General features: G+C 42.0%; 1 protein-coding gene across 1 annotated transcript in view; it reads left to right on the forward strand.

The window, feature by feature from the left end:
- LOC138852790 (glutamate receptor ionotropic, delta-2-like) overlaps nucleotides 1–17172 on the forward strand; it is a 101552-nt gene that overhangs the window by 17391 nt on the left and 66989 nt on the right. The window contains exon 5 of the mRNA XM_070085672.1: nucleotides 12130–12258. Coding sequence (XP_069941773.1) covers nucleotides 12130–12258 — 129 coding nt within the window. The remainder of the gene's footprint in view (nucleotides 1–12129; nucleotides 12259–17172) is intronic.

The raw sequence follows: 17172 nt of genomic DNA on the forward strand, positions 1-17172 counted from the left end.
CAGGACCCTGTACACCGTGTACGTTAGGCCCATATTGGAGTATGCGGCACCAGTTTGGAACCCACACCTAGCCAAGCACGTGAAGAAACTAGAGAAAGTGCAAAGGTTTGCAACAAGACTAGTCCCAGAGCTAAGAGGTATGTCCTACGAGGAGAGGTTAAGGGAAATCAACCTGACGACACTGGAGGACAGGAGAGATAAGGGGGACATGATAACGACATACAAAATACTGAGAGGAATTGACAAGGTGGACAAAGACAGGATGTTCCAGAGATTGGACACAGTAACAAGGGGACACAGTTGGAAGCTGAAGACAGATGAATCACAGGGATGTTAGGAAGTATTTCTTCAGCCACAGAGTAGTCAGTAAGTGGAATAGTTTGGGAAGCGATGTAGTGGAGGCAGGATCCATACATAGCTTTAAGCAGAGGTATGATAAAGCTCACGGCTCAGGGAGAGTGACCTAGAAGCGATCAGTGAAGAGGCGGGGCCAGGAGCTCGGATTCGACCCCCGCAACCTCAACTAGGTGAGTACAACTAGGTGAGTACACACACCCTCCACCACTTGACACAAACACTTGACACAAACACGTAACCCCCCTCCCCTAACCACCTCTCCCCCTTCCCTAACCACATCACCTTAGCCACCTACCATGCCCCCAAACCACCTAACCCCTCCCCAAACCGTCTAACCCCCCCAACTACCTTCCTCCCTCCAATAACCATCCTCCCCCTCCCCCATAACCATCCACCCCCTCTCTCCCTCAAACCATCTAACCCCCTCCCCCAACTATCTCTACCCCTCCAATAACCATCCTCCCCCTCCTCCACAACCATCCATCCCCTCTCCTCCTAACCATCTATTCCCCTCCCCCTAACCACCCGTCCCCCCTTCTCTGGAGCAACGGGGGAACCTAGAACCAGGATGAGTACAAGGGGCTCCAAGGACGAATCTGGGAGGGAGGAATGGGAGGTAGAGCTCAAAAAAAGGGAGGAAGACTGGGGAAGGAGACTAGATGAGCTGGAAAGGAAGATGGAAGAGAGGTTAGCAGCAGAATGCAGAAGGTGGAAGCAACAGGCCACAGCAGCAGAAATCAAGATAGAGAGATTAGAAGAGGAGCTGAGACATCTGAAACAGCACAGAGACAAAGATATTACAGAAGTAGCATCGGTAATGGCTACAACAAACACAGACAACAGGTCTGAAAGAAGCATGGAAACTAAACTGTATGCAGAGGTCCTGTCAAACCCACATGGGGCCAAAACAAAGAGAGGGAGCACACTAGGACAGAATGAGAGGTTGGAAGACATTGAAGGAACTAGGAAATGTGCAAGGACCTTACCAGATACCTGTGGGGGCCAGGAACAGGTGAGCAGGAAGGACAAACCAAGAAGCATAGGGGCCATAACTAGGGAAGGGACTGAAGGAAGGAACACTCCACGGGAAGGAACTAAAACACATCAGAGGATGCAATGGGAGTCACAGTGGGAGGTGGAAAAAGAGAGATCCGTGTTTGTCTATGGGCTAGATGAAGCTAAAGGGGAAACTTATGATGAAAGAAAGCAGGAGGAGAAAAAAACGATTGAAGATATCATGAAGGTGATAGGCGAGGGGGACATGACCCAGGTGACAAATTTTTGGAGAATTGGGTGGTTCACAAAGAAAAGGAATTGGCCTCTCAAAGTAATTTTCAAGGCAGAATCAACCCGAACCATGATCCTGCAGGAGAAAGCAGGGCTGAGAGGCAAGCAGGAGTTCTGGATTGTGTACCTCGATCGAGACAGAACACAGGACGAAAGGAAGACGATGAAAGAGAGAGTTCAAAAACGAAAGGAGAAATGGGAGGAAATGAAAAAGGAGAGCAGAACAACCCAGGATCAAATGGAAGGACAAGCACACCCCCCAGAAACACCTGCAGAAGGACTCCAGCCACGACACCCCTAAGGCAACTGAACAATCCAAACCAACCATAACACACCGATCCCTCTGTTTCCACCCCCCGCACCACAGTTACAGTATTAGAACAGAAGTTGAAGCTTTGGTACACAAATGCAGATGGATTAACGAATAAACATGAGGAATGGCAAGAAAGAATCAATGAGAAGTCCCCAGACATCATAGCAGTTACAGAAACAAAACTCATGGAGACAATAACAGATGCAATCTTCCCACCAGGATACCAGATCATGAGGAAAGATAGAAGGGGCAGGGGGGGAGGTGGGGTTGCTCTGCTCGTAAAAAACAGATGGAAATTCGAGAAAATGGAAGGCATAGATGAGATAGGAGAAAGAGACTACATAGTAGGTACACTTCAGTCTGGGGAACGCAAAGTGGTCATTGCAGTGATGTATAATCTACTACAGAACTGCAGGAGGCCAAGAGAGGAATATGACGAGAGCAACAGAGCAATGGTGGACACACTTGCTGAGGTGGCAAGAAGAGCTCACTCCAGCAGAGCAAAGTTGCTGGTTATGGGGGATTTCAACCACAGGGAGATTGACTGGGAAAACCTGGAGCCACATGGGGGTCCCGAAACATGGAGAGCCAAGATGTTGGACGTGGTGCTGGAAAACTTCATGCACCAACATGTTAAGGACACTACCAGAGTGAGAGGGGAGGATGACCCAGCAAGATTGGACCTTGTGTTCACCCTGGGCAGCTAAGACATTGAGGACATCAAGTATGAGAGTCCCCTAGGAGCTAGCGACCACGTGGTTCTGTGCTTTGAATACATAGTAGAGCTGCAAGTGGAGAGAATAACAGGAGTTGAATGGGAAAAGCCTGACTATAAAAGAGGAGACTACATAGGGTTGAAGAACTTCCTGTGGGAGGTCCAGTGGGACAGAGAACTGGCAGGAAAGCCAGTAAATGAAATGATGGAATATGTAACAACAAAATGCAAGGAGGCAATGGAAAGGTTTATTCCCAAGGGCAACAGTAACAATGGGAAGACCAGAACGAGCCCCTGGTTTACCTGATGGTGTAAGGAGGCAAAAACAAAGTGCAATAGAAAATGGAAAAAGTACAGAAGGCAGAGAACACACGAAAATAGGGAGATCAGTCGCAGAGCCAGGAATGACTATGCACAGGTAAGGAGGGAGGCCCAGCGACAGTATGAAAATGACATAGCATCGAGAATCAAGACTGACCCGAAACTGTTGTATAGCCACATCAGGAGGAAGACAACAGTCAAAGACAAGGTGATCAGATTAAGGACAGAAGGTGGAGAACTCACAAGAAATGATCAGGAGGTATGTGAGGAGCTGAACAGGAGATTTAAGGAAGTTTTTACAGTAGAGACAGGAAGGGCTGTGGGAAGACAGCACAGAAGGGAACATCAAGAGGGAATATACCAACAAGTGTTGGATGACATACGAACAACTGAAGAGGAGGTGAAGAAGCTCCTAAGTGACCTTGACACCTCAAAGGCGATGGGACAGGACAACATCTCCCCATGGGTCCTTAGAGAAGGAGCAGAGATGCTGTGCGTGCCTCTAACCACAATCTTCAACACATCCCTTGAAACTGGGCAACTACCTGAGAAATGGAAGACAGCTAATGTAGTCCCCATATTTAAGAAAGGAAACAGAAACGAGGCGCTAAACTACAGACCTGTGTCTCTGACATGTATTGTGTGCAAAGTCATGGAGAAGATTAGCAGGAGGAGAGTGGTCGAACACCTGGAAAGGAACAAGATTAACATCAAAATGGTATACAATACCGACAGGTTGTTATGTAAGACACATATGCAACAGTTAGACAACTTTATTCCGAAACGTTTCGCCTACACAGTAGGCTTCTTCAGTCGAATACAGAAAGTAGGCAGGAACAGTAGAGATGTGAAGACGATGTAATCAGTCCATCACCCTTAAAGTCGTAGAATTTGAGGTTGTCAGTCCCTCGGCCTGGAGAAGTTCAGTTCCATAGTCAGGAACTATCTGAAGATCAAGCGACAGTGCGGAGACTTAAATACTGTCGGAAGGAGAGGTGCAGGGTAGTAGTAGTAGTAGTAGTAGTAGTGAGAGGCCACTGAGAGGTCATGTCCCTCTCAGATCCAACACTTCTCACTTGAAAAGCTTGTCCAAGGTGTTTTCTGTACCAAGATGCCACGTGTTGCAGTGTCTGACAAGATGAACATCAGTGGCCTCTCACTACGACTGAAGAAGCCTACTGTGTAGGCGAAACGTTTCGGAATAAGGTTGTCTAACTGTTGCATATGTGTCTTACCTAACAACCTGTCGGTATTGTATACCATTTTGATGTTCATCTTGTCAGACACTGCAACACGTGGCATCTTGGTACAGAAAACACCTTGGACAAGCTTTTCAAGTGAGAAGTGTTGGATCTGAGAGGGACATGACCTCTCAGTGGCCTCTCACTACTACTACTACTACTACTACTACTACCCTGCACCTCTCCTTCCGACAGTATTTAAGTCTCCGCACTGTCGCTTGATCTTCAGATAGTTCCTGACTATGGAACTGAACTTCTCCAGGCCAAGGGACTGACAACCTCAAATTCTACGACTTTAAGGGTGATGCACTGATTACATCGTCTTCACATCTCTACTGTTCCTGCCTACTTTCTGTATTCGACTGAAGAAGCCTACTGTGTAGGCGAAACGTTTCGGAATAAAGTTGTCTAACTGTTGCATATGTGTCTTACCTAATAACCTGTCGGTATTGTATACCATTTTGATGTTCATCTTGTCAGACACTGCAACACGTGGCATCTTGGTACAGAAAACACCTTGGACAAGCTTTTCAAGTGAGAAGTGTTGGATCTGAGAGGGACATGACCTCTCAGTGGCCTCTCACTACTACTACTACTACTACTACTACTACTACTACCCTGCACCTCTCCTTCCGACAGTATTTAAGTCTCCGCAATGTCGCTTGATCTTCAGATAGTTCCTGACTATGGAACTGAACTTCTCCAGGCCGAGGGACTGACAACCTCAAATTCTACGACTTTAAGGGTGATGGACTGATTACATCGTCTTCACATCTCTACTGTTCCTGCCTACTTTCTGTATTCGACTGAAGAAGCCTACCGTGTAGGCGAAACGTTTCGGAATAAAGTTGTCTAACTGTTGCATATGTGTCTTACCTAACAGGAACAAGATTATAAATGAAAACCAGCATGGGTTCATGGAAGGCAAATCTTGCATCAAAAACCTCCTGGAGTTTTATGACAAGGTAACAGAAGTAAGACACGAGAGAGAGGGGTGGGTAGATTGCGTTTTCCTAGACTGCAGGAAGGCCTTTGACACAGTTCCCCACAAGAGATTAGTGCAGAAGCTGGAGGATCAGGCGCATGTAACTGGGAGGGCACTGCAATGGATCAGGGAATACCTGACAGGGAGGCAGCAACGAGTCATGGTACGTGAAGAGGTATCACACTGGGTGCCTGTGACGAGCGGGGTCCCACAGGAGTCAGTTCTAAGATCAGTGCTATTTTTGATATATGTGAACGACATGATGGAAGGAATAGACTCTGAAGTGTCCCTATTCGCAGATGATGTGAAGTTGATGAGAAGAATTAAATAGGATGAAGATGAGGCAGGACTGCAAAGAGACCTGGACAGGCTGGACATGTGGTCCAGTAACTGACTTCTCGAATTCAATCCAGCCAAATGCAAAGTCATGAAGATTGGGGAGGGGCAAAGAAGACCGCATACAGAGTATAGGCTAGGTGCACAAAGACTACAGACCTCACTCAGGGAGAAAGACCTTGGGGTGACCATAACACCGAGCACATCACCGGAGGCACACATTAATCAAATAACTGCTGCAGTATACTGGCGCCTGGCAAACCTGAGAATAGCGTTCCGAAACCTTAATAAGGAATCGATCAAGACGCTGTACACTGTGTATGTTAGGCCCATACTGGCGTATGCAGCACCAGTCTGCAACCCACACCTGGTCAAGCACGTCAAGAAGCTAGAGAAAGTACAAAGGGTTGCAACAAGGCTAGTCCCAGAGCTCAAGGGAATGTCGTACGAGGAAAGGGTAAGGGAAATCGGACTGACGACACTGGAGTACAGAAGGGTCAGGGGAGACATGATAACGACATACAAGATACTGCGGGGAATAGACAAGGTGGACAGAGATAGGATGTTCCAGAGAGGGGACACAGGGACAAGGGGTCACAACTGGAAACTGAAGACTCAGACGAGTCACAGGGACGTTAGGAAGTATTTCTTCAGTAATAGAGTTGTCAGCAAGTGGAATAGCCTAGCAAGTGAAGTAGTGGAGGCAGGAACCATACATAGTTTTAAGAAGAGGTATGACAAAGCTCAGGAAGCAGAGAGAGAGAGGATCCAGTAGCGATCAGTGAAGAGGCGGGGCCAGGAGCTGAGTCTCGACCCCTGTAACCACAATTAGGTGAGTACACACACACACACACACAAACACACAAACACACACACACACACACACACACACACACACATATATATATATATATATATATATATATATATATATATATATATATATATATATATATATATATATATATATATATATATATATATATATATATATATATATATATATATATATATATATATATATATATATATATATATATATATATATATATATATATATATATACACATATATATATATTTTAACACACTGGCCGATTCCCACCAAGGCAGGGTGGCCCGAAAAAGAAAAACTTTCACCATCATTCACTCCATCACTGTCTTGCCAGAAGGGTGCTTTACACTACAGTATTTAAACTGCAACATTAACACCCCTCCTTCAGAGTGCAGGCACTGTACTTCCCATCTCCAGGACTCAAGTCCGGCCTGCCGGTTTCCCTGAATCCCTTCATAAATGTTAATTTGCTCACACTCCAACAGCACGTCAAGTATTAAAAATCATTTGTTTCTATTCACTCCTATCAAACACGCTCACGCATGCCCGCTGGAAGTCCAAGCCCCTCGCACGCAAAACCTCCTTTACCCCCTCCCTCCAACTTTTCCTAGGCCGACCTCTAAATCCACCTTCCTTCCACTACAGACTGATACACTCTTGAAGTCATTCTGTTTCATTCAATTCTCTCTACATGTCCGAACCACCTAAACAACCCTTCCTCAGCCCTCTGGACAACAGTTTTGGCAATCCCGCACCTCCTCCTAACTTCCAAACTACGAATTCTCTGCGTTATGTTCACACCACACATTGCCCTCAGACATGACATCTCCAATGCCTCCAGCCTTCTCCTCGCTGTAACATTCATCACCCATGCTTCACACTCATACAGGAGGGTTGGTAAAACTATACGCTCATACATTCCCCTCTTTGCTTCCAAGGACAAAATTCTTTGTCTCCAAAGACTCCTAAGTGCACCAGTCACCCTTTTCCCCTCATCAATTCTATGATTCACTTCATCTTTCATAGACCCATCCGCTGACACGTCCACTCCCAAATATCTGAATGCATTCACCTCCTCCATACTCTCTCCCTCTAATTTGATATCCAATCTTTCATCACCTAATCTTTTTTTTTCCACATAACCTTACTCTTTCCTGTATTCACTTTCAATTTTCTTCTTTTACATACACTACCAATTTCTTCCAACAACTTCTGCAACTTCTCTTCAGAATCACCAAAGAGCACAGTGTCATCAGCAAAGAGCAACTGTGAAAACTCCCACTTTATGTGTGATTCTTTATCTTTTAACTCCACACCTCTTGCCAAGACCCTCGCATTTACTTCTCTTACAACACCATCTATAAATATATTAAACAACCACGGTGACATCAAACATCCTTGTCTAAGGCCTACTTTTACTGGGAAATAATCTCCTCTTTCGTACATACTCTAACTTGAGCCTCACTATCCTCGTAAAAACTCTTCACTGCTTTCAGTAACCTACCTCCTACACCATACATCTGCAACATCTGCCACATTGCCCCCCTATCCACCCTGTCATACGCCTTTTCCAAATCCATAAATGCCACAAAAACCTCTTTAGCCTTATCTAAATACTGTTCACTTCTATTTTTCACTGTAAACACTTGGTCTACACACCCCCTACCTTTCCCAAAGCCTCCTTGTTCGTCTGCTATCCTGTTCTCCGTCTTACTCCTAATTCTTTACCAGGTATACTCAACAGACTTATCCCCCTATAATTTTTGCACTCTCTTTTGTCCCCTTTGCCTTTATACAAAGGAACTATGCATGCTCTCTGCCAATCCCTAGGTACTTTACCCTCTTCCATACATTTATTAAATAATAGCACAAACCACTCTAAAACTATATCCCCACCTGCTTTTGACATTTCTATCTTCATCCCATCAATCCCAGCTGTCTTACCCCCTTTCATTTTACCTACTGCCTCACGAACTTCCCCCACTCTCACAACTGGCTCTTCCTCACTCCGACAAGATGTTATTCCTTCTCTCCCTATACACGAAATCGCAGCTTCCCCATCTTCATCAACATTCAACAATTCCTCAAAATATTCCCTCCATCTTCCCAATACCTCTAACTCTCCATTTAATAACTCTCCTCTCCTGTTTTTAACTGACAAATCCATTTGTTCTCTAGGCTTCCTTAAATTGTTAATCTCAGTCCAAAACTTTTCCTTATTTTCAACAAAATTTGTTGATAACATCTTCTACTCTCTCATTTGCTCTCTTTTTACATTGCTTCACCACTCTCTTAACCTCTCTCTTTTTCTCCATATACTCTTTCCTCCTTGCATCACTTCTACTTTGTAAAAACTTCTCATATGCTAACTTTTTCTCCCTTACTACTCTCTTTACATCATCATTCCACCAGTCGCTCCTCTTCCCTCCCACACCCACTTTCCTGTAACCACAAACTTCTGCTGAGCACTGTAACACTACATTTTTAAACCTTCCCCATACCTCTTCGACCCCATTGCCTATGCTCTCATTAGCCCATCTATCCTCCAATAGTTGTTTATATCTTTCCCGAACTGCCTCATCTTTTAGTTTATAAACCTTCACTCTCTCTTACCTGATTCTTCTGTTCTCCTTGTTTCCAATCTACCTTTTACTCTCAGTGTAGCTACAACTAAAAAGTGATCTGATATATCTGTGGCCCCTCTATAAACATGTACATCCTGAAGTCTACTGAACAGTCTTTTATATTCCAATACATAATCCAACAAACTACTGTCATTTCGACCTACATCATATCTTGTATTCTTATTTATCCTCTTTTTTTTAATATGTATTACCTATAATTAAACCCCTTTCTATACAAAGTTCAATCAAAGGGCTCCCATTATCATTTACACCTGGCACCCCAAACTTACCTACCACACCCTCTCTAAAAGTTTCTCCTACTTTAGCATTCAGGTCCCCTACCACAATTATTCTCTCACTTGGTTCAAAGGCTCCTATACATTCACTTAACATCTCCCAAAGTCTCTCTCTCTCCTCTCTATTCCTCTCTTCTCCAGGTGCATACACGCTTATTATGACCCACTTTTCGCATCCAACCTTTACTTTAATCCACATAATCCTTGAATTTACACATTCATATTCTCTTTTCTCCTTCCATAACTGATCCTTCAACATTATTGCTACCCCTTGCTTAGTTCTAACTCTCTCAGATACTCCAGATTTAATCCCATTTATTTCTCCCCACCGGAACTCCCCTATCTCCTTCAGCTTTGTTTCGCTTAGGGCCAGTACATTAAACATCAGCAATCATCTGTTTCTTGTCATCCGCACTACATCCACGCACATTCAAGCATCCCAGTTTTATAAAGTTTTTCTTCTTCTCTTTTTTAGTAAATGTCTACAGGAGAAGGGGTTACTAGCCCATCGCTCCCGGCATTTTAGTCGCCTCATATGACACGCATGGCTTACGGAGGAAAGATTCTTTTCCACTTCCCCATGGACAAAAGAATAAATAAAGAAGAACAAGAGCTATTTAGAAAAAGGAGAAAAACCTAAATGTATATATATATATATATATATATATATATATATATATATATATATATATATATATATATATATATATATATATATATATATATATATATATATATATATGCATGTGCGTGTCTGTGAAGTGTGACAAAAGTGTAAGTAGGAGTAGCAAGATATCCCTGTTATCTAGCGTGTTTATGAGACAGAAAAAGACTCCATCAATCCTACCATCATGTAAAACAGTTACAGGTTTCTGTTTCACAGTCATCTGGCAGGACGGTAGTACTTCCCTGGGTGGTTGCTGTCTACCAACCTACTTCCTATATATTATTATTATTATTATTATTATTATTATTATTATTATTATTATTATTATTATTATTATTAAACCAGTTTAGGTTAATCTAATCACTTGCATTAATGTGCCATCTTCTGCAGTTCAGAATCTTTGCAAGAAAGTTTTTCCCATTCAATAGTCATCAGAATTACACTGAAACTCTGTGCCGTATCTAATACAATGTCCTCTAACACTCACGAGAACATGTACCACTGAACTAAACAGCGGTACTTAACGTAAATATACAGTTCGAAGCCTTAATGTATTTCTGGTCTCTTTCATTTACATACGCTAGCACAATCTTCTGCCAGGCTTGTAGATCAACGTCTGTTTGGGCTGGTTCTTGACCTTTTGTTTGATGTGCTGAATATCTGCACTTCACCTGATATGTGAGACTGCATATGTGAATATACAATTGTATTCCACTGCAGATTCCTAGTTTTTACAACTTATCTAAGTCACCAGACTATGCAACATCTGAGTACTCTACATGTGCTGAATGTAAAGTACTCCCAAAATGACTTAGAGACTGAACCGGGTTGTGGGTGGTGGTGGTGGTGGTGGTGGTGGTGGTGCTGGTAGTGGTGGTGGTGGTGATGGAGGTGGAGGTGTTGGTGGTGGAAGTGAAGGCGGCGGTGGTGGACGTGGTGGTGGTGGTGGTGGTGGAAGTGATGGTATTGAAGATGAGGTGGTGGTGGTGGTGGTGGTTGTGGTGGTGGTGGTGGTGGTGGTGTGGTGGTGGTGGAGGTGGAGGCGATGATGATGGTGGTGGTGGTGGTGGTGGAGATGGTGGTGGTGTAGTTATGGTGGTGGTGGAGGTGATGATGGTGGTGGAGGTGGTGGTAGAAGTGGTGGGGGTGGTAGTGGTGGTGGAGGTGTAGTGATGGTGGTAGTTGTGGTGGTGGTGGTGCCAGTAGTTGTCATGATGTTAACTGTGATCCTGGTGCTGGTGAAGGTAAGAAACAAATATACAACTCTCATTTACTTGTAATAATGATGTCACAAGAAATGACTCAGACTGCTCATATTCACAGACTTTCTGATGACTTTGGAATGATCAATATTTATTACTAAAAGAAACTGGGAGAGTTGGTTTCACAAATTATTTAAGATGTATCAATATATATCAACCAAGACGTCAACACTGATCATCCAAGACACATGGAAAAAATAATAACCAGTCCTTTCCAGGAACATTAAAGCAAATATTAATTAAGTCACCTGTGGAATCCATTGTCACTGAATAACCCAGCACAACCTCACCTAGTAAACACGCTTTAAGTACTGCTAATTTTATGTATTCCATGTACATTATTAAGCTAAAACTGTGCCATATTATTCTTAATAAAAGCCTCTTTTACCTCTTTTATTCGCCTCGAAGCTATTTAATAAGGTTGTATTATTCAAGTTCTTTTAGAGTCCATTTTTATATGTTTAAGTAAATATTATGAGTTTTTTTCATTTGTATGAAAAGAACAACATAATTAAGGTGTTTATTTGTTAATTATACATATAAAAAATATATTTACTTTTTGGTATTCAGATTTGTATGAGTTTTTTAATTCTTCTTAATATATATCTAATATTTTGTCAATAAATAGAATATTCAATGAAATATTTTCCACGCATTATACACGTCACATTTGACTGAGACATAAAATTGAATGCATTTTGTGAATTACTGAACTGAGCTCTGAGTAATCATAATTCACATTATATGATATATAAATCCAAATCAATTCTTACTTTTCCAACCAAATGTCCCAATAAATTCGTTGGATAACTTCTTAGTGAAACTTTCCCCAAATTTTTAAAGAGTGTCTCTCACTCTCAGGGATGAAAACTAACATCTGCCACATTTCAGATACAGTGTGTTTGTCAGCTTACCGTACACCTCCGAGCAGTCAACGCCGCTCAAGGTTGCCACTTGGGATCGAAATAAAAGACTTACACTGACATCGTACCTCCCGCTTTTTGCTGACAAGTTTTCAAGGTGTGACATATACATACATACATACATACATACATACATAAATACATACATAAATATGTATGTATGCACCTGGAGAAGAGAGGAATGTAGAGGAGAGAGAGATTTTGGGAGATGTTAAGTGAATGTATAGGAGCCTTTGAACCAAGTGAGAGAGTAATTGTGGTAAGGGACCTGAATGCTAAAGTAGGAGAAACTTTTAGAGAGGGTGTGGTAGGTAAGTTTGGGGTGCCAGGTGTAAATGATAATGGGAGCCCTTTGATTGAACTTTGTATAGAAAGAGGTTTAGTTATAGGTAATATTACTGAAAGAATTAAGAGTAAGACGGAGAATAGGATAGCAGATGAACAAGGAGGCTTTAGGAAAGGTAGGGGGTGTGTGGACCAGGTGTTTACAGTGAAACATATAAGTGAACAGTATTTAGATAAGGCTAAAGAGGTCTTTGTGGCATTTATGGATTTGGAAAAGGCGTATGACAGGGTGGATAGGGGGGCAATGTGGCAGATGTTGCAGGTGTATGGCGAAGGAGGTAGGTTACTGAAAGCAGTGAAGAGTTTTTACGAGGATAGTGAGGCTCAAGTTAGAGTAAGTAGGAAAGAGGGAAATTATTTCCCAGTAAAAGTAGGCCTTAGACAAGGATGTGTGATGCCACCGTGGTTGTTTAATATATTTATAGATAGGATTGTAAGAGAAGTAAATGCGAGGGTCTAGGCAAGAGGCGTGGAGTTAAAAGATAAAGAATCGCACTTAAAGTGGGAGTTGTCACAGTTGCTCTTTGCTGATGACACTGTGCTCTTGGGAGATTCTGAAGAGAAGTTGCAGAGATTGGTGGACGAATTTGGTAGGGTGTGCAGAAAAAGAAAATTAAAAGTGAATACAGGAAAGAGTAAGGTTATGAGGATAACAAAAAGATTAGGTGATGAAAGATTGGATATCAGATTGGAGGGAGAGAGTATGGAGGAGGTGAATGTGTTCAGATATATGGGAGTGGACGTGTCAGCGGATGGGTCTATGAAAGATGAAGTGAATCATAGAATTGATGGGGGGAAGAGGGTGAGTGGTGCACTTAGGAGTCTGTGGAGACAAAGAGCTTTGTCCTAGGATGGCAAAGAGGGGAATGTATGAGAGTATAGTTTTACCAACGCTCTTATATGGGTGTGAAGCATGGGTGATGAATGTTGCAGCGAGGAGAAGGCTGGAGGCAGTGGAGATGTCATGTCTGAGGGCAATGTGTGGTGTGAATATAATGCAGAGAATTCGTAGTTTGGAAGTTAGGAGGAGGAGCGGGATTACCAAAACTGTTGTCCAGAGGGCTGAGGAAGGGTTGTTGAGGTGGTTTGGACATGTAGAGAGAATGGAGCGAAGCAGAGTGACTTCAAGAGTGTATCAGTCTGTAGTGGAAGGAAGGCGCGGTAGGGGTCGGCCTAGGAAAGGTTGGAGGGAGGGGCTAAAATAGGTTTTGTGTGCGAGGGGCTTGGACTTCCAGCAGGCATGCGTGAGCGTGTTTGATAGGAGTGAATCGAGACAAATGGTTTTTAATACTTGACATGTTGTTGGAGTGTGAGCAAAGTAACATTTATGAAGTGGTTCAGGGAAACCGGCAGGCCGGACTTGAGTCCTGGAGATGGGGAGTACAGTGCCTGCACTCTGAAGGATGGGTGTTAATGTTACAGTTTAAAAACTGTAGTGTAAAGCACCCTTCTGGCAAGAGAGTGATGGAGTGAATGATGATGAAAGTTTTTCTTTTTCGGGCCACCCTGCCTTGGTGGGAATCTGCCAGTGTGATAATAATAAGAACAAAGAAACATAAGAAAGGAGGAACTCTGCAACAAGCCTGTTGGCCCATACTAGGCAGGTCCTTTACAATTCATCCCACTAACAAAACATTTGCCCAACCCAGTTTTCAATGCTACCCAAGAAATAAGCTCTGAAGTGCAAGTCCCACTCAAATCCAACCCCTCCCACTCATGTACTTATCCAACCTAAATTTGAAACTCCCCAAAGTCCTACCCTCAATAACCCAACTAGGTAGACTGTTCCACTCATCAACTACCCTATTTCCAAACCAATACTTTCCTATGTCCTTTCTAAATCTACACTTATCTAGTTTAAATCCATTACTGCGGGTTCTCTCTTGGAGAGACATCCTCAAGACCTTATTAATATCCCCTTTATTAATACCTATCTTCCACTTATACACTTCGATCAGGTCTCCCCTCATTCTTCATCTAACAAGTGAATGTAACTTAAGAGTCTTCAATCTTTCTTCATAAGGAAGATTTCTAATGCTTTGTATTAATTTAGTCATCCTACGCTGAATGTTTTCTAACGCATTTATGTCCATTCTGTAATATGGAGACCAGAATTGAGCTGCATAATCTAGGTGAGGCCTTACTTACTAATGATGTATAAAGCTGCATTATGACCTCTGGACTTCTGTTGCTTACACTTCTTGGTATAAATCCTGGTAATCTATTTGCCTTATTACGTACGCTTATGCATATTGGTTTAAGGTTGCTGCTCACCATAACCCCCAAGTCCTTTTCGCAATCTGTATGGCTAAGTTCTACATCATTTAACTTATAAGTGTTAGGGTTATGAACACTCCCGAGCTTCAGAACCTTGCATTTATCTACATTGAACTGCATCTTCCACTTTTCTGACCAAGAATATAGTTTGTTTAAATCCTCCTGATGTTCCATAACATCTACGTTTGAATCAATTATCCTACCTATCTTTGTGTCATCGGCGAATTTGCTAATATCACTAGTAATTCCCTCATCAAGGTCATTGATATAAATTATAAACAACAACGGGCCCAAGACTGATCCCTGTGGAACGCCACTTGTTACAGATCCCCACTCGGAATTAACCCCATTTATGGACACTCTCTGCTTCCTGTCTGTGAGCCATGACTCGATCCATGAAAGCACTTTTTCCCCAATGCCATGAGCTACCACTTTCTTTAACAGTCTTTGGTGCGGAACTCTATCAAAAGCCTTACTAAAATCTAAGTAAATAATTTCAAATTCTTTATCATGGTTAACAGCCTCAAAAGCTCTACTTAAGAAAGTTAATAAATTAGTTAGACAAGACCGGCCTCTTGTGAATCCATGCTGAGTATCATTAATCAAACTATGCTTATCGAGATGGCTTCTTATAATCTGAGCTATAATTGACTCTAGTAATTTGCCTACAATTGAGGTCAGGCTTATTGGGCGGTAATTTGACGGTAACGACTTGTCCCCTGTTTTAAAAATAGGAATAACATTAGCCATCTTCCACATATCAGATACTACACCTGTTTGAAGAGATTATTTAAAAATATTAGTTAATGGTTCACAGAGTTCCATTTTGCATTCCTTAAGAACTCTTGAAAAAAACCTCATCAGGACCCGATGACTTATTTTGCTTCGGTCTGTCTATCTGCTGCACAACCATTTCACTAGTGACTATGATGTTACATAATTTATCTTCTTCTAGCCCACTATAAAAATTGATTACTGGAATATTGTTAGTGTCTTCCTGTGTAAAAACAGAGAGAAAATAATTATTTAAAATCGAGCACATTTCATTTTCTTTGTCAGTAAGATGACCATAGTTATTTTTAAGGAAACCTATCTTATCTCTAACTTTTGTTCTATAGACCAGGAAAAAACTTTTTGGTTAGTTTTAGAATCCCTAGCAACTTTAATTTCGTAGTCCCTTTTAGCTTTTCTTATCCCCTTTTTAATGTCCCTCTTAATGTCAATATACTGATTCATAAGGTGACCCTCACCTCTTTTGATACGCCTATAAATTCCTTTCTTATGCCCTAGTAGATATTTGAGCCTATTATTCATCCATTTTGGGTCATCATTTCTATTTGATCTAATTTCTTTATACGGGATAAACGTTCTTTGAGCAGCATGTATAGTGTTCAGAAAACTGTCATATTGATAGCTCTCTTCGTTACCCCAGTCAACAGATGATAAGTGTTCTCTAAGCCCATCGTAATCTGCTAAGCGAAAATCTGGGACTGTTACTGAGTTATCGCTACTATCATACTTCCATTCAATGCTAAATGTAATTGATTTGTGGTCACTAGCACCCAATTCCTCTGAAATTTCTAAATTATTAACAAGGGATTCATTGTTTGCCAGAACTAAGTCAAGCAGGTTATTTCCCCTTGTAGGTTCTGTCACAAACTGCTTCAAAAAACAATCCTGAACTACTTCTAAGAAGTCGTATGATTCTAAATTCCCAGTCAAGAAATTCCAATCAATATGACTAAAGTTAAAGTCTCCTAGAATTACTGCATTATCGTGCCTTGTGGCCGTAACAATTTCCTCCCATAGTAGTCTCCCTTGGTCCCTATCTAAGTTTGTGGGACGGTATATCAATCCTAAAATCAGTTTTTCATGCCCCTCTGAAAATTCTATCCAAACAGACTCTGTATGTGTTACTTCAGACTTAATACACGTTTTTATGCAACAGTTCAAGCGATCTCGGACATACAATGCCACCCCACCCCCATTCCCGATACTTCTACCTACTTGGAACAATTTAAAACCCTGAATGTGACATTCCGCAGGCATGTCCCGACTTTTTCAATTAAACCACATCTCAGTTAAGGCAAATACATCAATGTTTCCTGCACTAGAAACTAATCTCAACTCGTCCATCTTATTCCTAGCACTACGGCTATTAGCATAATAAACATTGGAAGACTCTCCTTTCTCTTTACCCTTCCTGCTCATTTCTGTTTTTCTACTAAACTTATTACTGTCCTTATCACCCAGTGTCACTGGCTTTTCAATATCTACCTCGTTCTGCTTATTACTAGTTCCCCTAGAACACATACTATTACTACACTGGGACTTCACTGTTTTCCTGCCAAAACCCATACCACTAACTATTCCTAGTTTAAAGTCCTAA

The sequence above is a fragment of the Cherax quadricarinatus genome, chromosome 16 (genome assembly GCF_038502225.1).
Source record: "Cherax quadricarinatus isolate ZL_2023a chromosome 16, ASM3850222v1, whole genome shotgun sequence".
Taxonomy (NCBI): domain Eukaryota; kingdom Metazoa; phylum Arthropoda; class Malacostraca; order Decapoda; family Parastacidae; genus Cherax; species Cherax quadricarinatus.